We start from the raw sequence: 17,925 nt of genomic DNA, 5'->3' as shown, positions 1-17,925 counted from the left end.
TTCTAACAAACATTCAAACAGACGAAACATTTTCTCTAAAATTCGCATTTATTATTAAGATTTCAACAGTCCATCAAACTAGCAAAGTTTGTCGAGTAGTTTCAACGATCACTTGTCTTTTTTACGACATTCATAATCAAACTTATAATTGAAACGGCTTTTATAAATGAAATGAACAGTTGGTTTCATTACTTCGATGAGATTGGGAAAGTTAATTCTATGTCGAAATTTATGCTAATATTTTAACTAGTTTGGAAACTACTAAGCCTTTTTTTGGCGAAGAATAAAAGGCCTTATCTACTATGCCATTAGTCTTACAAAAAAAAAATCCTTTTTATTGATCTGAAGGCAAACTAGATCTGCATTTCATATGAATGGCGCATGTCACTTATCAGATGGTAAACTGCAATAGCACTTAAAACCTAACCATCATCACCATCCAAAACTTTAAATTAAGTATAAGAATCGAGACACTGGTGATGTTGATCACAGAATATTATTGTTGCGTTTTTAGCCACCTTTCCCCCAGTTTTCTGAGTCCGATAGAGTTCAAAAGTCATTTCTGGTGATTTTTACCTCTTTGGAAACAATAGGATTTCTGGTAAAATTAATCTCATTTTGTTCCAGAGATCGCAGAGCTGACCCATAAATTCTCATCAGTGACGTTGTACAGAAACCAGACAGTGAGATACTCTGCCAGGATGCATGCTATCATTGCTTGCCAGATGGAGTTTCAACTTTACCCCATGGACATACAGTCCTGCCCTATATATATTGAGAGCTGTAAGCAATATTATTTTCGTTTTACACATAAAAACTCTAGTGTAGTTTAGAAAACTTATCAGAGGTTTAAGAAGTTTGATATCTAATATTTGGGGTTGACAAGCTATTATAATATGCAAATAATAATAGGATATGCAAATTGTAATTTAAAGTTTTGCATGGAATTGCTACCTTTTATGGAAAGAAGTAATATTTACCAACATGTGTCTTGTTCCTTTCAAGCTTCTGTTATCGGTTTGGAAGGCGTATCGTAAAACTAAGTTTTCTAAATATCACGTTTTTTAATTGTTACCGTTTTTCTCTAAACCTAAATCTCAATAATTATATCGTCATATAGAATATCGGTATTTTATCTTTGCGGTGACCCCTCTCCCCTCCCGGGCACATGGAAGTGACTCCTTGTTAATGTAGATTTTGTCTATTAACATCTAGTATGTTTTTCTGGATGAAAGATACATTTTCTGCAACTAATATGCAGTTTTACTACGATCAGTTAAGTAGTTATGGTGCAAATAAAAACTCATTTTAATATAGTAGGATACTTGGTTAGCCCCCTAGCTTCTTTGCATCGAAAAGGGGCATGACAAAAATACTCAGGGAATCTTTGGTATAAAATATCCAATAAAAAAAACATTTTCATATAATGAACTTCGTATATTTATGTTACAGTTTCATATAGCAATCAGAAAGTAAGATTCCGATGGAGCGAAGCTGGTGTCACCATCAACCCTGAGCTCAAACTGCTGCAGTACCACATCGGAGAACCGTTGCGCTTGGAGGAGACCAACGGCTTCATGATCGACAAAGGTGGTATGCATTAGACTTGATTAGATATTTGTTTGTCTGGGCATAGAAAAACATTGTAGTAGAATGTGTGTTTCTAAAACTAATTGCAAAAATGGTAATACTTATACGCATTTTCGTATACTTTTAGAATAAAAAATCTGCCCATTTTTTGCAAGTGGGTTATAATGGCGGCTTGTTTTGGTACTACGGTCTACGTTTAAACGCATGTTATAAAACAATTGTTATTGATATGGTGCAAAATAACACCAAAATAATACGTAATTTGTATAGAATAAAATTGAAAATTCTCGAAATTTTATTAACTTCAATATAGCTAAATTTTATGATAGCAGGTACCATACAATTATTAAAAACCTCACTAAATTTAAATACAAAATATCTGGCAAATTATTTACCAGACAGACTGCATCTATTCACACTGTAATAAAGGTTGTCCAAATATCTCTCTTATTCAAGTAACATTACACATTTCAGATCTAAGATTACAATTTTTATTTGTTAAGGTCTCGTCTGTAAACTTACTCAATGCGTGATTGTCTACATACAATTCTAATTTTCTACTTAAAAAAATCTGAACGTTCTAGAAATTTATACGAACGAAATGTGTCTGAATATTTGTATGCTGATGCTTTGATTACAGTGTGTAATGGATCTTTGTATTATATTTACTTTGTATTTTCATCGCTTACTCGCTTGGTTATATTTGTATGTATGCTCACTGTGAGGCAAAAAGTTCTAGAATGGAGACCACGTATCGGCAAGCACAGTCATGGATGTCCATATTAAGAGGGATAATTTTACAAAGGTTGCAACGATAATATATCAAGATGCAGTCTGCTTTTGACAGGTCCGTCTGGGAATTTTAGGGAGTGTTGCCTTCATTTGATGTTGCTCACTCGTCTAAGTCGTCTTACGTCTCAGTAAACCAAAGGGAAATAATAGTTTGAAAATCAAAGTAGTCAGTCATGTTTCCATAATTGTATTGCCTTTCCTTTAAGGTTGAAAACGCTTCCCTAATGTTGAATTGTGGGGTGTATGTATACGTTGTCGGTGAATCATTTAGTTGCTTGTTTGCAGGCTTATATAATGAAAAAAGTTTGTCTTGAAAATATTTGATACTAAAAGATTTTTTAGTGTGTTTTAACAACAAATTTACCCTTGATAGTTGGTGTTATACCAAATAGGCAGTCTACCACACTTCGAGTATATTATTGTTTTCATCAAATGAAATCCTGTTGCAAAACACATTATCCGATTGGCATTGAGAGAAATGCAAAATACGTATATTTTTTTCATGAGACATAATACAACATTTATTTACATTTTAATATAAAAATCCTTTAACAACACGATTAGCTTATTCACACAGTCTTATTATGAAGCGTACTTTATTTTAATTCAGTATTTTTAAAGTTTTTTCTAAAATTGCTCAACAAATTCAGACTATTATCAGGATTTGAGTGTCATACTAAAAATTTTAATCCTTCTCAGGATGTGAATGTTATTCCGTTGAATCTTGTTGGCGTTTTAAATTTAATTCCTTCAATTTTGTTACGTGGAAGGTCAAATTAAGATGGCCAAGTTATAATATAGACCTCTTTCTTAATTAGGTACTTTTGTGTCTTTACTTTTATAACTCTACATAAAGCACCACTACTACTGAGAAACACTGATTTCTGCTATTTATTATATTATAATTTATGTGGTTTAAAGACCTGATTATTCTCATAGTCTCTCTGAAGGATATAATGATTTTTTATGTTTACGCGAACGTTAGACATTAAAATTAAAATATTTTTCGAATTCTATCGCGGCTTTTATATTTTTTTTCTCCCGACCTTTCGAAGACTTTGCAGCCTTCGTGGCCACGGGGGGGGGGGGGGGCTGAGGTCTTGGTCATCTGTAGTCAAAGTTACAATATCTAACTACATTTTAAATTTATACAACTTTTTAAATTTTTTGCTGTTGGTGGTCCGATCTACGCATACAGAGTGCAGTTCGGAATTGCTAATATGGTTAATCTTGTCTAACAGGAATCGAAGTTTTTTGTTTGGTTAAAATAGTCGCTAGGTCGTCATATCACTAACCATAATATTTTTTTTAATATATGTTTTAAGCTTCTCTGTAATATATATTATAGTCTCACATAGGTTAACTTATTGCGTGTCCAAATTATATTAGGATATTGAGTTTGTTCCATTTGCTGCGCTTGAAGATCACTTTTAAATTAAATGATACACATGTTGAGTTTCATTTGGGCTTATATTATAGCTATAAATTATACTTCAATTATTGTAATACTAGTGTTAAGTTTGCTGGAAAACCTATTACCTAAATCTATACTTATTATTATAAATATAGACCAGGTCAATTACATGAAATATATTTCCAAAATAACTATCAGGGGGTGATTAGGGATCGATACTGATGCCAATAATGCAATTAGTAAAATTTTTGTCTGTCTGTCTGTCAGAAACTTGGTACAATTATTTTTCATACTCCTGGGCTGTATACTTATATACTTAGTATACTTTTCATCTCGGTACAATTAATAGGAGCAGAGCAATGAAGGGAAATGTTGGGAAAACGGGAGAAGTTGCTCCATTTTTTAAGCTTCCGTCGCGTGTGCAACCTTAATGGTTAAAAGTTTCTTCGATTTCACCAAGATCCCATCATCAGACCCTGACCGGACAATCGGACCACCTGCATACCACCATACATAAAAAAAACATCCCGACACATTGAGCACCTCTTCCATTTTTGAAGTCCGATATCCACGCGGGCGAAGCTGCGGGCGAAAGCTAGTAATAAATAAAAATGATAGTATTCGGATTCTGTACCACTCCCGTTCTAAGGCCCTAGGCTCGAATCCTGGATATTGGATCCTAGAATCCGTGCAAAGTGCTACTGAATTCTTCTGCTCAGTATCAGGCCTGAAATTTGTTCCTGATATGGTTATAGGGTCACCTTATCATTTAGAGGATAAAGCACGCAGAGAGAAAATTCGGTCGTAAAAAGTTCTGGAGGTACTTCTGCCTACCCTTTTGGGGATAAAGCCGTAACGTGTGTGTCTAATAGTAGGTTTAACAATATTAATCCTTAAAAGCTTTTGTTGTCGACAAAGTGGATAATGCTGTCACTTCGCACGGAGTGGCTTAACTTAAGAACTTGTTATTTCTCTCTTGTTTCGGTGAAATTTAAGACAACATATTATACTTTGGAATCAATACATTATCGGATACCTTTTTTCTCAACTCCGCCTGTCTAAGTTTTATCCCAGAATTAATTTCTTAAAGTCACGTTCCTATAAAATACCTAGATATGAAATTTTAACCATACTGCAGTACTTAATAGAAAATAGGCTTTCGCATTTGTAGTACTTATTTCCTAAACTTCTGCCGTAAAGGAGGTCTTTCCTCCTTTCTCCCATTCTGATTTATACCAAATGAACACTAAATAAAATATTTTCCGAAATTTCTACTTCATTTTTTTGTGTAATGTAGATTCAATAAAACCTTTTGTGGCATTACGTGCCTGTAGTAATCTTGTTATCTTGTCTCAGAGGTCTGCAGACACGTCCTGTAGGCACATTTAACGTCCCTTTAGTGAGTACTAGTGTTGTAACTGAGGTCTAAGTTTATTTTTATGTTTATAAAAAAATTCGTTACTCAATGTTTAGCACAAAAATAAAATCCTTTGAATCAGGTGAAAAACTAAAGAAGATTAGAAAAGGATTTTTTATGTATATTTAAAAAAATATTTCTGTGGAAGGTGTTAAATTTTTTTTTGTGTATTATTTTTTTCTCCAGACTTTCATGTGAATGTTTTACTATAATGAAAGTATGATTGTAGAATTTTCGCCTTACGATAAAATTAGTCTTATAACACGATTTCGCTTACTAGTAATTTTTATTAAGACTTCCTCGGTGACGTAGTTATAATGCGTTCGTGATTAGCGTATGACTGCCGTGCTCAGGTTTTAGGTTCCAATCCCGGGTCAGACCAAGAATAATTGAGATTGGCTTTTATTGCACTATAATATCTTCTGCGTACCTGGTTGATCTCCACTGAAATTGGCCGCCGTGGCCAAATTCGGCTAGAAGGGAGTCAGTTAAGATTTTATACAAATGAATGTGTGGTAAGGTGACTTACATTCAAATATTTTCGCAAACATTAACTTCTATATATTGGTATAATATAATAAAAAAAAAAACATTAATATTTGCCATTAGATTTTTTTGTTATTTGCCATTCGATTTTCCTCTACCTACATTAAAAAAAACTTTTACAGTTTTTTTTTTCTACAAGGTATTTTCAGAGCCGGTTTCACTAGTAGCAAAAGAATAAATATTGTCATTTCATTAATGACCTGTTTATTGTTTAAAACTATAGATGCAACTGGAGTAATAAACATAATAACATACTCACTCTCCATTGCCAAATAAACGTTTAAGATATCGATAATTTTCATAAACATCACTAGTCCGCATACATGTGCAGATATATTTGTTTTTGATACATTAGCGTCCCGAACCTTTGTTTATTGCCAGTGTAGGTATAACAACAGTTTCCACTTAAAGTTTTCTGCTCAGGCATCGATATCATTTTTAATAACACATCAATCAGTCCCTCTCGGTAGTGAGAGGAGGCCCTTGCTCAGCAGTGGGCAAGTATATAATACAGGGCTGATATTATTATTATTATTATTATCAATTAGCGCTTAAAAAAATGTTTGCACAGCGAATTTGTTATTTTTTTGTTTTTTAATAAAGGCACGTCAAAGTGACTCCATTGCACCTGATGGTAAGTGGAGTGGGGTCCAATAGAGTGTCAACTGACGAGAGATGATTACCCCTCGACAGTCGACACAAGTATGTTGACTTGTTAGAACCGGATATATATAGATTGATGCTAGAACGTGACACACTTACGTAGGCCATAGCGGGATTTAACACCTTGTGTACGGTGGTCGCTAGCCGGGTGGATTTAAAATATATACTACCACCAGCAAAATGGTAAATTATCACAAAAAGTAGGGTTAGCTATATAGCACCGTTGCTAATAGGCATTCAGAACTATCTGGGAATCCATTTGCTAATTGATCTTTTGCTTGGATATTAGTTATCTTATATGAACTCATCAGTTTTGAATAAGCCACACATCTTTAAATCTAGGACTTAAAATATATAATTCATTATTTGCAGGTAACTACTCAAGATTAGTAGTATACTTTAGATTTGAGCGTCAGATCGGCCACCATCTCATCCAGACCTTCGCTCCGTCCTCCCTTGTCGTGATGCTGTCCTGGTTCAGTTTCTGGCTTGACCTGGACGCTATACCTGGAAGAGTTACCCTGCTTGTTACCTGCATGTTGACGCTGGTCACCATGTTCACAGGACTGCGAGCTGATATACCACCAGTAGCGTATGTAAAAGTGAGTATTTTGAGGGTACAATTTAATTGACGATAGTCTAGGACATGTTTCAGCTGATGATATGCTGTCATAAATACTAATCTTAATAATAAATGCGGATGTTTGTTCAAATAAACGCTTAAACAGTTGAACGGATTTGGGTGAAATTTAACATACGGTAGACCATGTTCTAAACAGATATTATTACTTTTATCCAGATAGTTTGTTCCTATGGGAAGTAATGAAACTATTAAATTCGATTTTTAATATATGTCGCTAGCGTGGTACATTGTTTTATATTTTTTTGTAGCAGTACACGCTTTTCACACAGGCGATGCAGTGACCAACACCAAGAATACTATAAATATTTCACCCTTCATCATCTTTCTTCACAATAAAAAGACATTAAGTCACAGTACATTCACTGGGCCTGATGGAAAACTGTAATCCAAAATATATTATTGACCTGAAGAATTAAACTATTCTTCTGTCTTACTAGATGCGGGTATCCCAAAACCTAAAATGCGTCACGTCGAATCTTACTACTATGGCTTTATTTCATACATCCTAAAAATGTACATCTTGAAACCAGGCCCTGGATCTCTGGATGGCTGGATGCATGATGTTCGTCTTCGCTGCCCTTGGGGAGTTCGTGGTAGTTAAGGTGTTGGATAAGCAGTATCAGATGAACAAAAGCAAGATGCAGGAGTCCATGCCCAGGATCATACCAGTGGTAATTATTTATTTATTTATACTCTTTATTGTACAAAACAGAATAAATAATACAAATAAGAAAAACAGACATAAGGCACATGCACAAATGGCGGTCTTATTGCTCTAGGCAATGTCTTCCAGACAACCATGGGATGGATATAAAAACGAGAAAGAAAAAGAGAGTAATGCAGTGAATTAAAAAAGATATTTAATAAAAATTAAAAATAAAATAAAATAAAAAAAAAATCATGTTTGTCACATAAGGGATATTTTAGGCTGTTGTTTTGTGTATAGAGAGTATCGTCTTTGAACTTGAGGATGTTTTGATTGGGAGAATGGAAAATAATATTACTTGTAAATGAATTATCGTATTTAAGGCATTTTAAAATTATTTTTAAAAGGTTATGGAGGCACTTTACATAAATTCCTAACCCTTAGAGTAGTTATAATTAAAGTAAATCACAAAACAAAAGAATAAGGTAATATAATATTTATTAAATAATATAGAATGCAGCATTTGTATTAATAAAATATAATAAATATACGTATTTCATTATATGAAAATTTTGTATAGTCCATTCTCTTTAATATTAAAACCACATTCAATACTATATCTCAAAGAACTTGCATACCTTTCCGAGAAAACACACACGTATGAACAAGGAGATATATGTAAAATGTTCTTACATTGAATTTTGCTACAGTAATACGCAAACTGGAGTTTCTTGGAAATTAGTCAAGCTAATGACGTAGTTAGTAAACCTCTAGAGACATAACACTTCATGTCCTAACACGAAATGAATTTATTATTCTTAAAGAGCTAAATATAAACAGTTTTCGTGTCTTGGAAAATGCTCTTAGTTGCTTAATTGAATACACTTATGTCTATTAACAATTAAATACATAGGCGGGGGCGCAACTGGTACACCCACTTTCCACCGCCTGTTTTCAGTCCTATGATGTGAGGGAAGCGAGCCTATCGCCATATTGAGGACAAATTCTAGATTTCGGGCTGATAATTATTAAAAAAACTCATTATCACTTTGTCCGACCCGGAGATCGAACCTTAGCACTGCAATTGTACCTTAATATTAGGTTCTTATTTATGATATTCATGTATTATTGTACTGGCCAATTTGATCTGAAATATGTACTCTTTGGTAAAGAAAAAACATCGACATTGAATCCTCCCATACATAACGTCAATTTCATATACATAAGGACCTAATGCATAGCCACAGAGGCAGTTCATTTATTGAGGTCTAGGGAAAATGTTTTGACATAGTAGTTTGCTCTGACACTACATTGTAGGAACTTAAAAGCTCCCTCTAAGTAAGTTTATTAGCATAACAAACTCTATTTGATAATATATTTGCAATAACATAAATATAAGCGATCAATCTTTTGCTTGATCCTCGCATCAATCCTTAATATTCTATCTCCCCTTCATTCAAACCCAGAACATAGATCATTGAAACAAAGATACGTCGATTTTTGCAGCGATTGAACGGGGACAAGGGGTCATGTGGGACCATAGCGGCGTGGGAGAATAGTGGCGTGAGGTGTCGGAAGGTGGACCTCACTTCCCCTACCTCCCTCCAGCGGCTACACCTGCAGTGCATCCAGCGCCGTCGGCAACCCACGCCGCATGTGGTGGGGATGGAAAGGCAAGCAGAGCATACTACAGGTATTAAGCAATCATGTACGGTCATGCACGTCATTAACTGACCAAACTCAAAGCTTCAAATTGCTATTTTTGTGCACCAGATTTTGTAAACAAAAACTAAGCTCAAGGTTAACCAAAGTGGCCAGATATAAAAAGATAATAAAATATAATCCGTTGTTCAAATAACCGAAAGAACGCGATGCACATCAATGAGGACGATATAGGCCCTAGCCTAGCTAATCACTCTATCTATGTCAACTAAGATGAAAGATCATAATTATAAATAAATAAAAGTGCTGAAAATATTCAGACCAAGCAAAATTTTTATAACAAACATTTTAAACATATATAGAATAAATATTGCTCATATAATTATAATGTAAATATTTTTACATTGTCTGCAAACGATATTAAATAGAACCAAATAAACGTAGTTAATTTTGGGAATTTATTGAATTTCGAAATTCATCTTCAACATTTAGTCCTCAAATATTCCAAATATCGTAGAAACTTTTTTAATATGTCCAATGTATGTCATGAATGGGATATTAAATGAGAAACTAGCAAGTATCTCAATAAAAGGTTACGTTAACATGTTATATCAAGAAAGGCTCAATTGATATTTTATTAATGTGATTGACCCAATAAAATTCATGAATCGATTTGCTAAATATGTGCCGATACATGACTTTATTATTGACGGGAAGTTAAGCATCTAGATATTTTACTATCATAAGCCAGGGTTGAAGTATGAAGAAGGGAAGACGGATCATACTTACATGATATATTCATAGATAATGACCGATATAATAGGTCATTCAAGTAGCTAGCACAAGGATACCCACACGTTGGGAGCTCTTTTATTACCATTTTTTTTTTATTTTGCTCTGTCATTTATTTCTTTGCGTAAATTTTTATTTGTCACATGAAAGCTTTTTTTTTTATTTTATTGTCATTTATTTCTTTGCGTATATTTATATTAGTCACATGAAAGCATGAACTACCGTGGACATATTTTTTTCCCAATTGAGTTCACAAGAATTTTCATATATTTTACAAGACTTAAGATGGATGGATGTGGTTAACACATAGTGTAATCGGGGGGAACGAGGTTCCACTATCTGATACGTTATTCTTCCCAACCTGTGGGCATAATTAGGTCCCTCCACTAAAAATACATATTGTATATGTGTAGCGTCTTGTCAAAAGTCCGGTGTGCTTGTATAATCTGGCCCTTGATAGGCTAAGGCAGGGTCCAGGGTCATGTTAAAAAGAAAATTGTTAGTCTTTTTGGGATAAATTTTGAATATTTTTGAGACCGGTAAGATCGTGACCTAACGTAACAAATTGTTTGATTACAACTCTTTAATTGAACATAAATTATTTTCAAAATGATCTTCTCCAAATGTTAATTTTGAGATATATTTAGATCTAATATTTAGACAGAATATGGCGACCCATATTCCTAGAAACGTGATCAAAGCAACATCTACGAGATGAATATCCATTTCAAATTAATTTATACATTGGATGTCTAGCAGTTTCATTTCAGACACCTATTTTCTGGTCTAATTTTAATTATTCTTGTCATCTAAATGTTTTATAAGACAGGAGATATCAGTTATTTAGAATTCAGTAAATGAAATGTGTCGTGTATTTTATGGAATCTTGTATAGTATAGCTTCACCCCATTCGCTTTAGAGTATCTTCAATTTGTTTTATAATTTTAAATTAAAAGACTATAAAATTACATTAGGGGGCGTTCAAGTATTGTGTAACACAATACAAGGGGAGGGGGGTTGCTTTTAAAAATGCTACGAAGCGTTACAGAGACGGGAGAGGGGTTCGTACAACGCGTTACGTAACATTATTTTTTTACGGGGAATCCGTTGATTGTATTGTACGTCATTTTTATTTTGTTCTCCCAAGTTTATATAATAATAATAATAATATCAGCCCTGTATTATATACTTGCCCACTGCTGAGCACGGGCCTCCTCTACTACTGAGAGGGATTAGGCCTTAGTCCACCACGCTGGCCTAGTGCGGATTGGTAGACTTCACACACCTTCGAAATTCCTATAGAGAACTTCTCAGATGTGCAGGTTTCCTCACGATGTTTTCCTTCACCGTTAAAGCGAACGATAAATTCACAAAGAATACACACATGATTTTTAGAAAAGTCAGAGGTGTGTGCCCTTGGGATTTGAACCTGCGGACATTCGTCTCGGCAGACCGTTTCATACCCAACTAGGCTATCGTCGCTTTTTATAAACAAGTTTATAAACCTTTTTATTTTTTTTCAAAGATTACAACGTTAACGAAGGTATTTTAGTATTGCGTAACATAATTATGACTGAGATAAAATGGTCACTTGAGTGTAACTTTTATGGAGGGGAGGGGGGGCTTACTGAAAAACGTTACGGCACTTACAGAGAGGGTCAAAATTATTAAAAATGCATTACGTAATACTTGAACGCCCTCTTATTAGTTTCATACTAAAATATCATAAAAGGAATGAGAGTTTCGTACAAACGATATCTGCATCACATTCTCCAGAAAACGACCGCAGACTCCGTTATCGCATCAAAAGATTTAAATAAAAGAATTTGTATCTAGTTATTCTAGGAACGAAAGTGCTTATTTTAAAATCTCAACATATTTCTAAGAATCTGACCGTTGCGAGATATTGTTGGATCTGTTAAATACTTGCTTTTGCACGCGGGTCCGCCTACGTTAAAACGTTTTTCTGGAATTAAACTCGCACTTTGTATTATCCCGGAAATGGAGCCTATATTTTATGTTATAACTCTAGCAATATATCGCTGACAATTTCAATGAATTTCATGTTTTAATTATTGCTTGATACGTGTACAAAAATATAGACGGACAGACAAAAAATCTAAAGTCTATTATTTTGTCTTCTGTTGCTCTAATAAAGACCGCCATTTTAGTTTATTCTCAATACCTTTAATGTACATTCATGGAATTGTTGCTATTTTGTTATGTGTATAGTTAATTAAATTTCTTTTAAAATGTTAGGGATGTTTGTTCTAGGTTGCCTGGGTAGACGCCGATACCGGGCAAGAGCGTGTCCTGTGGAGGGAAATAGACAAGCTTTCGCGCGTGGTTTTCCCTGCCCTGTTTCTCCTGTTCGTAACCATGTACTGGCCAGTGTTGTTGCTGAAGACGAAAGCTTCTTCATAACGAGAAAAGCTTGTGTAGTTTGATGGTTTCAAGATTTCAATTGTGACTATGATAATGTTAATAGTCAAGTTCCGTCAATCATATTGGTCTAACGAACTTTGTTACTTCGCCGATGATTGGAATAATAAGGGTCATCAGTTATGCCGGAGAAGTTAACTCCAGTATCAACTAGACACTAAACTTAGTCTTTAAGTTTTATGGCGTAGAGTACAAAATGGTACAAAAATATATCTGTGCTTATAAAATCTCTTTTAACAAAAACACCATAAAGCCTTATATGTAGACGAAATGCACGTATGATCTCCATGATGTAGTAGGAAGTGGGTTCGAATCTAGTAACTCGAAATTAGATGGTATGGTGTCGTTTGGTGTAATGTTTATTATCATCATTTGCGTTTAATGCTAACGTCATACTACGGTTATGATCTAATTCAAATTTTAGCAGAAGAGTTAACAATCAATGGAAGCCCTTTCTTCATTTTAAGATAATTGTTAGATCTACTTCGGAAGTATGAGTGATAATGTTGTTTCTAAACGAGATTACTAAATGCGTATCGCACTCTTAGAACTAAAGTGATCTGACTCAAAAGTTATAATTTCCTGGTTTTGTTTAAACACAAGCTGCCAAAGCATGCTCTACCCTATAACGAGAAAAAGACAAAATTATAAAATAGAAATAGAGATACTCACTTTCGACTTCCAACCAATACACTGCCTACTAAATTGTATTCAAATCTTTTGTATTCGTTTCCCACAAAAGCTTTTTGAGGTTAGGTCACCTTAGTTCTAAAGGTGCGATATATCAAGTGACCGAGGACGTAATCACATGGCATTAAAATGTTTTGGAAATTATTGCAGTCCACCTCTCATCTGTCAAATGTCTAATAACGCCATCGTGAAGTTATTGTGATAATTCATAGCTTCACCTTTGTTTCTCAAATGTCTAATGCCATCGTCAAATTATCGTGATAAGTTATAGGTTCACTTTTTTTTTGCCAGTAAAAACGCATTATCATTACGTGGGGTTATGTTGGGGGAAACGTATGGGGTCAGTAGAACGGTTATGTTTAAGCGGTCTTACGGCCCACTCTTGAGTATAGCATCATCCGAGCGATCGTGGGACCGAGTCCCTAACCTATAGAGGTTGTCGTTGTGAATTTATAGATACCCACACCGGCATACCAACTAAAACCCGTGATGGTCTTCGGTACATACGGGAAAGTCATAGCTTCCCCTACGGTTCATCTCTTCATGCCTAAAACTAGTGTGGCCCCAGTATTAACAGTTACTATAAAACGTTATCCAAGTGTTATCTAAGCTGTAACGTTAGAAGTCACAAGAATTAATTAAATCAGACACCACCCATTTATTGAGATCAAAGCTACTTTAACGCCGCAAGTTGCTTGTTTCGTATTAATTGAGCGAAGAATTCCAATAACTTTGAACTGTATTCCCTAGCTTTGTGGTAGAAAACCAATAATTTATCCACTTAGAGCTGGTTTCAATGAACAATTCTCATCGCTCAGACAGTGAAAAAGGACCAGAGTAAAGTTTGTTTCCCGTGCTTTAAACTTACTTCGATTAAATAGTTTCTGTTGCCGTTGATCTAAATGGGATTGAAATCATTCATTAAAATAGGCTGTTCATTTGGAATTCGTCGTATGTTTTCATGGCAATTCCGCTACCAAATTACTATATAACATAGTCGATTGGGCAGTAAGTATTAAGTTCTAAAGTCATTATTTCAAGTGGGTACATTACATTTTGGTGAAAGGGTATATGTATATACTTTACAAATATTTATATTACGTTTAAGATATAAGAAATATTAAAATAATTGTAAAATACTTAAAATGGTCAGATTGGCTTACTCTTGGTTTTAAAATGATTAAATTATAAAAATGCATTAAAAAATTTAATACTATATAAATAAAACTGATATTTTTAAAATTCATTTAAAATGTTATAATTGGTACGAAACTACTATTAAATACAAACAAAATTAATAACTGAGGTAGATAAATAAAATTATAAAATCAATGCACAATAAAACATATCATAATTGTAAAAAAGGAACCAATGATATGTGTAAAGCATTTAATCAATCGACAATATTTATTTTTATTAGTAATTATAGAAAAGAGAAGGCATTTTATTATTATTATATTCATACTATAAAATATTGTGTAATAAATTTATATTGTGGGATTTAATAATAGATGATTTATTTGGTTATTTACGATAAATTTTAGAATTAAGGTGCTCATAGGTAATTTAGAACAATGTCAAAGGCTGTTTTTGACAAGAATTTTGCCTTTTAGTACCAAAATACCTTGTTTTAATTAATTATTCTTGTTAAAAACAGTCAATGTATAACTTAAGGTGCTTGTACATCGCGTCATAAAGATTAGTGTCGCCATCATCTATTGAGCTTTAATAAAGGTACGATATTGGGGCTTAGAAGCATCGGTTCGTTACGTATGTTTAAAGAGATTCTAATAATAAATATATTTAAAAATAGCAACTAAAATATATTATTTGAGCATTACTTTGCATATAATAAAACATCGTTGAACAATAAATTTATTTTGCGAAACCATTTTTAAAATCCTATTGTAATAAAAAAATATTTGAAATTGTTTTGCAATAATGATGCGATAATATGATTTCATCAGTTCCGTGCCGCCCGCAAATACTAAACAATATGAATAGATGATTTAAAAATGATATTTATTTTATTTATATAAAAAGAATATAAAGATGTTATAAACATAATAAAAATGTTTAGCACTGTGGTTGTTTGTTGAAAGTGATATTATGATTTTCCTTTAAAAGTGCATAATGTCATCTAGCCTTTACCTCGGACCTAATATAGCTGGCAAAATGCGAGTTACTCCTTAGTTTTCTTTGAAAGATAACATAGTATAATGGTCTCGCCCTATACTTATATCACCACGGGATGGAATACGCATGGCAAAAAGTGGATGCAATGGTTACCCCTTTTGGAAATATGATCCACGTATCCCTGTGTGTTAGCTAGGAAAGATTATAAGTTATAAATCGTTTTACGACAAATAAGTGCTTTTCATTAATTATATTTGTATAAAGAAATTAGTATTTTAATATTGATTTCCATCCATAGAATGAATAAACTGATATTCATTAGTCTTTAACAATCAAATCAATTTATACAAAGATGAACGTCTTAATTGGAAACACTTTGATTCTATTTAGTAAATGAAATAAAATAATTTAAATATGAAATGATTAGTTCTTATGACTGTTATTATAATAATACATATCATTATATATACTTATATCCAGTTTAGGATGTAATTGATTACTTTTGCAATTAAATTAGTAAACAGGATTGGATATTAACCGATTAACTTGCAATTAGACTTAATCCGATTATGGTGAGATTAATTGTAATCGTTAATCGAGGTAATATTATTAACTATCGTAATTACGTATTCGATTTTTGAGTTCATTCCACGTATGTTTGAAAAGTGAGTTGTACTAATGTCAACAAATATAAAGTAAAAATATATTGCCTAAAACCCTAATTTTGAGTGGATTCCTAAAGTCTAAATTAAATTCCAAATATATAATTGTAAATCTGATTTATAAATTTAAAAATGGAACTGTATGTCGTACGTTGTGTAGGTACGCATTGTTCTTTTATTTTATCTATAATATATTCATGCATGGAAATAATAATCAATTACCAATTATGCTTACAAAAATATAATCCGTTTTCCAATTACAAAATGTAATTGAAATTTTACTCCCAATTACATTTTGTATTCGTAATTGTTAATTTGTAAATCAATTGTTTTTCCCTATACTGCTTATATTTAAAAAAAGTAGTATAAATATTATACTATGTAATTGTTGTATTAATTATTTATGTAGATGATCAAAGTTCAATTGTTTTCAAAATAATAAAATTAAGTGTGGGTGGAAACATATTTATATTTATGAAGATAATATGTGTATCAAAATATCGACTCAAAATTATGCACCATGGAATAAATTATTTTAATCTTAAATTTGTCATTACTTGAAATTCTTATGACGTAAAATAAATGTACAATTTTAAATAAAAATATTTACATTAAAAATCAAAACGTCCAGAATTGATGATAATTAGAATACAAGCTATTATACCTAACGTAAATTAACTTAATAATTGTGGAAACATCGGCCCATGTATTTATAAATCGGTGCTTCAAAAATAATCTTTTATACAATTCAATAGAATTCAAAATGCTAAATTAAATATATATTATGTACAGATGTGATTGCTTTAGTGCTAAGTACAAATGCTCGTTAACGTCCATTTTGCATTAAAATATGGAAAATTCACCCAATTAGATTGGGTGATGAATTTTGTTTGTTCACTGAGAGAATTAAAGATTGTTAAACGTCTCTGTTTGTTTTATTTTATACCATTGCTAAATTAACAAGCAACTTTATTAAAATGATATAAGTCTCTTATTCTTCTAAAATTACACGAGTAAAACAAATCATACGCCTTACTTTATTAAGACTAGTGGACCCAGCAGATTTGTCCTGCCACAGAGTTCCTTCTAAGTAGACCAACTACTATCAATCAGGAACTAACTAATCTCTCGCAAAAAATTTAACTGAAATGGGTTAAGTAATTTTGGAGATACGCGTGTATGAAAAAAAATATATACAAGAGTACCTATCACCCAAATTTCCATTGTTTCTCGTTTTTTCCCATTAACTTTCAAAACTATTCTTTGATATAAACCTTGTCGTGATACTAAGAAACACAACATAAAAGGAATCAGTCAAGCCGGTCGAGCCATTTCAAGTCATGCTCTTACATACACATGACAACTGATTATTATTTATACATATAAAATGGCAATGCGCTTTGTCAAATGGTTAATAGCATGTTTAGATATAGTCGTATACTATAACATCACCATTTATAACAGAACCCATGAGACAGGACAGAACGTTAGATAAAATTAAACTGTATTAATTGAGTTTAAATTTTAAAACACTTTTATTTGAAGTAACAAAAAATTCAAATAAAGAAAATTGAATAAAAATAAATTGCAGCAAACAATTTCAAGCATTTGACTTTATTGACTGCCTGAACAAATTAAATAGCAATTCAAGTATAAACAACTGTTTGCTTGTTTTAATCAAAAGGCTATTGTAAAATGGAATAGCTATCTTAAACATCTTTATAATACAATTTGTTCGTTAATGGTTTTGCTTGCATTATTTTTTATTTATAACAATTTATTGTACACCAGAGACAAAAATCATAGAACAAGAAAGAGAAAAATACGAAT

The 17,925-nt window shown here is 32.7% G+C and overlaps 1 protein-coding gene across 1 annotated transcript; it reads left to right on the top strand.

Moving 5' to 3' along the window:
- Positions 1 to 627: 627 nt before the first annotated feature.
- LOC115448639 (glycine receptor subunit alpha-4) lies at positions 628 to 13,252 on the top strand (the record flags this gene model as incomplete). Its single annotated transcript, XM_037445832.1, is given in 9 exon segments — positions 628 to 783; positions 1,453 to 1,593; positions 6,795 to 7,024; positions 7,596 to 7,736; positions 9,218 to 9,308; positions 9,311 to 9,354; positions 9,356 to 9,385; positions 9,387 to 9,404; positions 12,440 to 13,252. Coding segments are annotated over 9 exon segments (1,001 nt in total), but the record flags the coding sequence as incomplete, so codon positions are not given.
- Between the last annotated feature and the right edge of the window lie 4,673 nt (positions 13,253 to 17,925).

This window comes from Manduca sexta, unplaced genomic scaffold, assembly GCF_014839805.1.
Source record: "Manduca sexta isolate Smith_Timp_Sample1 unplaced genomic scaffold, JHU_Msex_v1.0 HiC_scaffold_2181, whole genome shotgun sequence".
In the NCBI taxonomy this organism is placed as follows: Eukaryota; Metazoa; Arthropoda; class Insecta; order Lepidoptera; family Sphingidae; genus Manduca; species Manduca sexta.
Note: the sequence above shows the minus strand (reverse complement) of the source record. Positions and strands in the feature narration are given on the sequence as shown.